Source organism: Dendrobium catenatum, unplaced genomic scaffold (assembly GCF_001605985.2).
Source record: "Dendrobium catenatum unplaced genomic scaffold, ASM160598v2 fragScaff_scaffold_894, whole genome shotgun sequence".
Lineage (NCBI taxonomy): Eukaryota > Viridiplantae > Streptophyta > Magnoliopsida > Asparagales > Orchidaceae > Dendrobium > Dendrobium catenatum.
Window position 1 is genome coordinate 26015 of NW_021319356.1, and position 9739 is coordinate 35753.

Sequence of the window (9739 nt, forward strand, 5' to 3'; positions counted from 1 at the left end):
CCTTTTTTTTATTATATCATTTCTTTTGGGTTGAGTTACAGAGGTCAACAGTAAGTTCCAAGTTAATCATTGGCTCCAAATTGCTCAAATAATAGATTTTTCGCAATCGTTATAGTTATGCATCATACCCGCTATAATAGAATATCCTCATAGTCATATTTATTCATAATTGTAGTCATGTTGTTGTTGTTGTATAAGAAGACTTGGATACAACATATGCTAATTCATACAATTATTGATTAGTAAGAGTATTATCCTAATTTCAACATCACAGAAATGTTACATTATCAAGATATTTTTTAGACTCTATGATCCATGTAGCCAACCCCACGTAGTGGGATAAAAACTTGATGTTGTTGTTGTTATTGTTGTATGACTCAAAGTAGAGCTTCAGCAAGTGGAGTATTTATTAAAAAGGGCTTTTAAGATTACAATGAATGTATGCTACCGACAAGGAAGAACTAAGCTTTCTGCCATAAGCTTACTCTTAGTTTTCTCTCTCTCTCTCTCTCTCTCTCTCTCTCTCTCTCTCTCTCTCTCTCTCTCTCTCTCTCTCAATGAGTAAATAACAAAATATGTCAAGAAAAATGTGGATCATCTAAATTGATAAGAATGAAGAACATTAGGAAATCTTTGCAGATGTTCTGTACTTCCACAATGGGCATGCTGAAAAGATTTTTACACAATCAGTAACGTAAGAATTGCTCACTCTGTAGATACAAAAGACACAATAAAACATTATTTGAACTTAAGCAACATACTCTGTAATGCTAATTTGGTAAATATGCCAATAAAAACACCATCATATAAACACATAGGGCAACAACAACAACAAGAAACCTTTTTCCCACTACATGGGGTCTACAACATGAATCCTTTTTCTCCATTTTGTTTTGTTGGGAGTCAAATTCTCATTCAAATCAAATAAACAAAGGTAATTTATAATACTTATGAAACAAGTCTACCTCTACATTTCTTAACATAGGCCAAATTTTCTACTCTCCTAACTGTGTAATTGGAAGGCCAACGTTTTATGTGACAAAATCATCAAGGCGACTCTCTCTAATCCTATCTGTCACTGGAGCTACTCCCACATTTTCACATATATACTCATTTCACATTGTCTCTAAGGTGAATGTCTTCATATTAAAAAAATGTATACATAGATACTTTTTGCCCTTTTTTTCTCATCAATATAGAGATTCATGAACTGAATGAAAATCTGAGTGGAAAATAATCATTATTGAAAATTGGCAATGGACAAACCTCTCCAGCTGAAATTCTAATAACATGTGGTGTAAATCCTTGTCCAGTATTGCCTGAATCAAAAAAGAATATATAACTCGAGTATGACATTTATCAGTCACATTAACAGGATGGGCTCAAAATTGTACGTCTAGTGTACTGTAATCTTAAATCTTGAATCATGCACATAATCTGACAATGAGAAAAAGCTATCATGATGTGTGTGTATATATATAAGCTAGAACATTTTTCATGAAAAACATCATTTTTTATTATAACAGAACATGTTTGATTCTGACCAATATACATTTAATTAAGCCAGAGTTGTGGCTAACAAAGTCTTCATGATTAACAGAGAAATAAACAAGTAGTCACAAAGAGTCTTTGTTAACAAAAAAATGCAAACATGAAAAGCAAGGTTCATCCTAGAAACCAAAGTATAAACCTCAGAAAAGACAAGGATGTGTATGTTACATAGGATATGAGACAGGCTAACAATTCAGCTACAAGTACTGTGACGATCAAGTTACTCCTTTGGATGGATTTGCTCATTCTGAACTATATTTCAAGATAATGCATGGCTGCATAAGGAATGTCAAAGGCGAAAAACTCGACAATTAGCAATTATATGACGTAAGGATTTTGCAAAGATTATGTAAGTCATGAAAAAGATCACTACAGGAAAGTTAGAACTTTGCGGCGGACTTTACGGCAAAATATTTTTTGTCGAAAATTGCGACACATTTGCGATGAAAATTTTTTACGAATGCTTTGCAGCGGATTTGAGATGGAATTTCCATCACAAATTTGCAGCGACTTTTTTCGCCACAAATCGGCTGCCAAAATTAATAAATAAATTTAAATTAATTCAATTAACTAATTAACTAACTTCTTAAATTAACTAACTAACTAATTTAATAACTAGTGTAAATTTAATTAAATTAACTAATTAAAATTTTAAATTAACTAATTTACTAATTAAACAATTTAAATTAACTAAATAACTAATTTATTAAGTTAAATTAACAAATTAATTAAATAAGAATTTCAAATTAACTAATTAACTAATTATATTACAATATCATGGTAAAATTTTAAGTTTAAATTAGTTAATTATATTAAATTTAAATTAAGTAATTAAATAAGTTAAATTAACCAAGTAATTAACTTAGTTAATTAAAAATATTACAAGCCAACGTAGTTGGTCTACCTCCTTCCCCTTTCTCTTCAACTTAGTCCCACATTGCCTATGCAAAGATGTGTTTTGCTTTTTATAAGCAAAGCAATATCTCAACCGATGAACAGGCGTGATTGTGGGTCATTTCGTGGGCTCGCTACTCATTACAGGCCGTGTCGCGGGCCTCCTGCCTTTGCACGCTGCACAGATTTCCACAAACTTGCTTCACGGGCATCTTGGTTAGGCACACTGCTCCGCGGGTTCAACGAACTGGACTTTGCTAACCTCATGACTTGGCATGCCATACGAGTTTCACGGACTGGACTGCAATTTCCTTGGTTATATATGATAAGTTTTTTTTTTCCTTTTTTTTTTAAGTTTCCAACGGAAACTTTTCCGCCGCAAATCCGTCATAAATCCGCCACAAAATATTTGCAACAGATTATGTCCATCACAAATAATTTTCCGACATGATATTTAGCGTAAGATTGTATTCCCCCACAAATTCACTACAAAGCTAGATTAGCGACATATTTGGGTTGTTTTGCAGAGGATTTTTCTGTCGGAAATGGCTTAAATTCCTGTAGTGGACTCATTTAAATTATTTAAATAATAGAACTATTAAGAAATAAGGTAAAGCAAAGAGAGAACTATCATTGAACTTTTAAGTGATACTATACCTTCTAATCCAGCTATGCCTGCAGTGATTTTAAACATGCACAAGATCATGCCTCCTACAGAAGAGTAATTATCCAATTATTTGTATAAAGATTTATGGAAGACTGGCCCTTCAGGAAAATTGCCCTGAAGTAGAAAATAACTAACTGTTTTCACTGACAATTTCAATCTTCTATGTTATTCCAACTCCAAATCTTAGTCGCTCGCATGTTGGATAGTACGAGAGTTACAAAAATTCAAGATCCATCCTCGACCCCTTCTGATACCCTGCATTGGAAAGACCCTAATGCCGTAGATGTGTCACTTTTAATCTTTTTCTATGTCACATTTGACATCATTCAACTCAACTTTCAAGTTTCTCGCCATTCAAAGGTTTGTGCTAACAGTCATCAGGCTTGCCTTCATCACCAGCAAGAAGAAGCCCTTTCCTGGTCACCTAGGCATAAATACGTATTTTTGAAAACCACGTTCATGCATGCATTTGAACTGCAATCCCTACATCCATGCATCATAGTACGATTCCATTTGGTCGATAGTCATCAACTGAAACAATCAAAAACATTCAATTCACATAGGCATCACATGAGCCAGCAAGCCAAAATCTGTCCAGCCACCTATCCTTCTTTGCACATGCACATACACTATACCATGCATACATAAATTAGTTTGTGAACCTCCACAAACAGACAAAAAGATGCATGATTGTACACAGCTGATAATAGCAAGCATGCACATGAGCAAAGAAAGGCAACCTTTAAAAGGTCATACTTTTGCTTTCAGCTGAGTGTTTGAAAGTGCTCTGACTTCAGGTTTGTGTGTCAACCACTGATTTTGAGAGACTTTACAAAGAGTTCTGAAGCAAGTACAGTCACCGGAAATATGAATATATGCATAAAACAACCACCAATAAACAGTATGAATTTCAAAGTCACTGCCAAGTACTCTATGTGAGACAACCCGGAATTTAATACATATTAAGAGCATCATCATCATTAACCTTGTCCCAACTAATTTGGATCAATTATATGAATCCCTATTTTTCATATATTCTTATTGAGTGTTTAGTGAGTGTTAAATTTATTCTACACAAATTATTGTGAACAATTTCCATCTATTTTACCCTAGGCCTACCCATTCTCTTTTTTAATCAGCTGACACTTACTTTATTTAACCTTTTAATGGTGAATTTCACCCTTCGTTGCATATTCAAATAACCTACGTTTATTTTCAATTAGCATACTTCAATAGATATCACTCCAACTGGTTATCAAAAGCAATCATTCCTTAATTTATCCTTCTTAATTTTTTCAAGTATTTCGTCACTCAACTTAGCTATTAATAATTTTTTTGCTACACAACATTCAGATCTATTTAACATCACCAACTTAATCATAATTTTATAAAATTAACTTTTAAATCTCGATGATATCAACTTATCACATAATACTTAGGTGCTTCTCCATTTTAATCACCAAGCCACCTTTAAAAATTAAATCTTGGTTTTATAGTTCGATAGATTTAAGATACTTAAACCTATCAAACTTTGGCAACAAGAAATTTACAATCAATGCATTTTCACCTTAAATAATTATATCAGAACACAATGAATAAAATAATATGAAAAAAATGCTACTTCACCAAGTATGGATAAGAAGCTCTCTAGACTAGCATTAACATAACACATTCAAAAAAACATAGAAAATGGCATCTAGCTTGAGAAATTCCCATTAATCCTAAATTAGTATTATTAATCTCAAACGCTCCAAATAAAGCAATGCCATTCACCATGAAATGAAACATTTGCTGCCACTTCTATAATATAGCCAATTGCGGTGAAACTAAAGAAGCATAAATTTGTAAAGTGCTAAACTTATTCTTCACAAAATATTATGAACAACTTCCATCTATTTTACCATAAGTATACCCATTTTCATTCCTATTCAGTAGACATTAACTTTATTTACCCATTTAATGGTGAAATTTCTACCTTTCATTTTCTGTCCAAACCGTTTAAGTCTATTTTTAGTTAGCATATCTCAGTAGATATCAACCTGCCTATCAGTAAAATCTAAAGCACTGTAGTTGTTATCCTAGAAATAAAAAAACTTAGCAATCCAAAAAAAGCACTACCATCATTATAAGAAAAAACCCTACATTCAATCTCCAACAAGATTTTCTTTACAAGTTTTTCCTATTTTTCAACAAGAGAAGATCTTCTACTTCATCAAAAAACCATCTTCAAATGAAGGAATAACATTTGCTTTTCCTTTGTTTTTGAATTCCATTACTTTGGGAGGGACCTATGCAAAAGAAATCTAGGATATTGGCATGTCATATTAGCAATTCTACGATTAATTTACCAGCCCTCCAAGTAGTGAACACCACATAAAAGGCAAGCCAATCTATATTAAAATACCCGCCCCATTTTAATTCCTAAGAGATTCAAGCAATGTAAAACAGTGAACCATAAGCCAATCTATATTAAACCCCTATTCACTTGGATGCCTTTCAAGCATTATTCAAATCATCATTTATTTTTATTTTAGCTTTTAATCTTTATATTTCATATTTTAATAGTACTGCACTTCATACTGTGTACTTGTAATCACACATCCCTTTACATCAATAAATAAACCCGACACCAAACCAAAATTTATAACTTCTATTTTGAAAAATATTAACAAAAATTTAGATGGGCTCAAAAAATTAGATTATTCCTTCGATTGATAAAGTATGGATGACTATCAAAGATATAACTTTTTTCAAAATTAAAATATATAGAAAATATCAAATTATTTTGCAATAACTTGCTAGAAAGATAACAAGACTAGTGAGAAAAACTCTAAAATGAGTTTAAATTAAGAAATTTTAAAATTTAAATATTAAAAAAGATAGCCCAAAAGCTATAATCATTAAATTATCTACTTACCTATTAGGAAATCTACTTTTACTTTTGATGGAAGGACATCAATCGAATTAGAGCTTAACACTAATGATAAAACTCATATGATTGTTGACAAATTCAATAATATAGATGAAATTTTTTATAATATTTTGTGAACTTGAAAATACATGTTTTTAATGGTGACTTATAACCCTCCGAATATACATATAAAATGTAAACCTCCATTCATATGTCTGATTCAACTACTGATTCTTCTATTTTAGATACTATCGTAATAAGCCTGAATACCAATTGAATTTAGTGCATGTTAATGAGCCTTTTGGTGTATATCTTCTTATTGAAAATTGCATAGTTGCTATGTTTTCAAAACCTTTGAGCAGGTTAATCATACCCTTCTCTAGTGAGCTCTCACTAATGAGCCTCCCATACACCAAGGTGCACATAATTACTGTTATCTCAAATAATCAGTCTAAAATTTAGGCTCAATTACCTAATAACATGTTTGATAAGTCTTCTCTTTTTAAAAAATATTAATGCACCACCAAGATGCATATGTATGTTATGGTTTCAAATTCTCAACTAGACTTCCCTGACCTCAAGAACATACTTGATAAGACTTAGCTCCTTGAGATGCCAAACTTTTTTTTCTTTTTCGAGAAATTTATGTACCGAGTATGATCTAAGATCACTAACCAATCTAACATAACACATAGGGGTCCAGTGATGAGACACCATCCCTATATGACATACACCATAGTTAAATCTTTCTCCTAAATCACTGTTACTAGACTTGACTCGCTTGTTTGAACATCTTAAGCAATATTATAAATTTTGATGGTTTATTCTTAAAGCCTCCAAATTTAATTAACATGACCCATTACTAATGGTATGATAGTACATTTTTAAAAGCACTTTATGTACACAATCTATACTCACATATACTACAAAGAGTTGACATAAGTAGTGATAAGATTGCTATAACTATTTTAAAATGTATCCACGTAGAAAATATAATAACTATAACACAATTCTCTACTTATGAATAAACCAAATACTATATGATGAGTAGGTGCTTTTAAGTTAATACTTATTTTCTGGTTTTGCTGCCTAACATGTTTTCCACTTTTGCTTTTACTACAAAAAATATCATAAAATATAAATGGTTTATCAAGAACTGGGATGGGTAAACTAATTCATTCGCAAGAGATATAGCTCCACTTCTGAAATTTTTCTCATTATAAGTAATCTAAGCAAATATATTGTACTTTTGGACGCACCTAAAGCTACAGATGCTTCACTATCTATATATACAAATACATGAAGTATTTACCCCTCTCACTAAACCACAACACTTTTAATTATGTCGATTAGTGTTCATCAAGTGAAAGAGAGTTGATGTAAGACAAGTAAGAAAACCTCTTACAAAATTAATTTCAAAGTACTATATTAATAGCAATTGATCGTATGTTGTTTCCATTTTTGTATATTATTTAATTTAAATAATAGGAGGCAAGTCATATGAGGTTTAAAGAGAATATTTTTAAAAAAAAATTAATTTGGAACCATACCAATCGACCCAATTAAAGATTCTAGATACAAAATAAAATAGTTAATTGAAAATTTTAAATTGGAGTAGCATTATTATTTTTTAAATAAGGGAAGATATTAAGGAGCTAACATTATAATTTATAGAGTAATTTTCAACAAGAGATTTTCGTATATTGCCTTGTGGTTTTCCTACTTTTTTATAGAACATCATGTACTATTATATGCACATTTATTCAATGAAAACTAGCATTGATTTTTTTACATAAACTTGTGTCTACAAAGATTTAGGCATGTCAGCATTTAGATTGATTTGAAAATCAACCACAATTAAAATTTATAAACCGTAATATATTATTTTCTCTTTTGTTTCTTCTTCTCCTATATACCCAACATCTTCCTAAAGACTTAAACCAACTTAAATCCTCATAAAAACTAAATCATACCCCTTCCACAGAATCCTAAGTCTAGTTGTCCGGCAGTTGTGACTAATTAACTTCTTAACCACATACCCAATTGACATAAAATCACCTCCATTAACTAGTTAATATCTCAAACTTTTTAGTTTTTTTTAAGGTTTCACATTTTTCCATCAAAGAATACCCAATAAAAACCCCAAAAGAAAGTCTAAGACAGAAACTTGTACCACACCCGTAAAGTAATCAACCTTTTCCATGGCTTTCTATCAACTCTTAAAATTTCACCACCACTCCACCAAGCCTTAAACTAAAAACCAATGCTAATTCACGAAGTATAGATAAGCAGCCATCTAGAGTAGACATGAGTACAAAACTTGTGTAAAAAATAGAAAAATCGCATTTTGCACAATAAAAATCCCATAAATCCACCATTAGCATTATTTATTTCAAAGGGTCCAAATAAAGCAACGCAATTCGGCTTGAAATCAATCATACGATGCCGCTTCTGTAATATAACCAATTGAGGGCAAACTTGACAGACGAAAATAGTCAAATTATATCGCTAGAAATATGTGAACAGCCTCATAATTCATTCTATTATAAAATATAAAAAAATGACAAGAAGCCGCCATGCATGCAACATTAACATCTCAGACTAAACGAAAGAGAAATCTGGAAAGTGTTAAATTCAAACCAAGAGCCGTTAGCTGAGCATTCCTAGCTGAAGAGTTGGATGAGGTGGCTTCCTTCTTCCTTGAAGAGGAACTAAGGGATGACCGTTGCGCCAACGCTGAAAGATCCCTGGCTGAAGCGGACATTGCAGTGGTGGGTAGGGAAGGGAGAGATGGCCGCGCACCGTACTTCCTCGGCCGTCCTCGCTTCCTCTTTGCTGACTCAGCAGCAATGGTTGCGGCAGCCGCTGGGCGGCGTACCGAGGTGGACCGTGCGGTTACGGCGCAGGGAATGGCAAACGAGTTTGCATCGACGGCGGCTGAGGAGAATGGAGTGGAGAAGATTTCTTTGCCAGCAGTGGCAAACGAGGCGGCACCGTCGATGACGTCAAGGTGATTGAAGTAGGAGCGGAGGTCACTATTGCCGCGCCCATCCATGCGAGTGAAGCGCGAGCGAACCAGAAGCATCCGCGAGACCAGCGGTGGAGGATATTTTTTCAGTATATATATATATTTTTTTAAACACTAGAAAATATTAAATAATATGAATTCTAAGTGAAACGATTAAAATATTTGGGCAATTTCTTTCAAAAGCACCCATTTTATCAATAATTAATCATTTGGAGAAATTATTTTATGTAGAGACCGAACGCAAAACGTCTTTCGGAGACCAACCAAAATGTGTCATGTCAGTGGTACCGAGCCGCGGTACGGAGCAATACCGAGGCGCGGTATCGAGCACAGAGGTGACGTAACGCATTCCGATTGCTCTACGCACTTAGTTCTGCGTCTGCACAGAATAATTAATCATATGTAAGAGTATTTAAGTACATGATACCTAATAGCTTTATATTTTACATTAAGTATCAATAAATTAAGAAATTTTGAGATTATTTCTAATTAGACCTTCAGAGATAAAAACTTTTTGTATCTTTTGCTACTTCCATTATTATTAAGATCATAAAAATTAATTCTTAACTAGAGAAATTATAATTGCTTTTTAGGAACCTTCAAAATGTTGTCGACCTCTATTCAGATAAAAAAATGATGAAATAAAAAATGCATACCTGTCTCTGCCGCAAATCCCCGAAATCCCGCT

At 32.7% G+C, this 9739-nt stretch overlaps 1 protein-coding gene across 6 annotated transcripts; it reads right to left on the reverse strand.

The window, feature by feature from the left end:
• Positions 1 to 389: 389 nt before the first annotated feature.
• Positions 390 to 9125, reverse strand: LOC110105309 (AT-hook motif nuclear-localized protein 11). Of its 6 annotated transcripts, none has more exons than XM_028697178.1 (3): positions 8664 to 9125; positions 1267 to 1319; positions 390 to 666 (listed from the first exon to the last, which is right to left on the reverse strand). In XM_028697178.1, exons 1-3 carry the CDS (start codon positions 9106 to 9108, stop codon positions 595 to 597), a joined length of 570 nt encoding a protein of 189 aa, XP_028553011.1. In that variant the 5' UTR covers positions 9109 to 9125; the 3' UTR covers positions 390 to 594. The 6 variants fall into 6 exon arrangements, 4 of the variants coding, with proteins under 4 accessions (XP_028553011.1, XP_028553012.1, XP_028553013.1 ...); XR_002304130.2 differs by lacking the exons at positions 390 to 666; positions 1267 to 1319 and adding exons at positions 1489 to 1826; positions 3103 to 3643; XR_003701589.1 differs by lacking the exons at positions 390 to 666; positions 1267 to 1319 and adding exons at positions 2333 to 3156; positions 3261 to 3643.
• Positions 9126 to 9739: the final 614 nt, after the last annotated feature.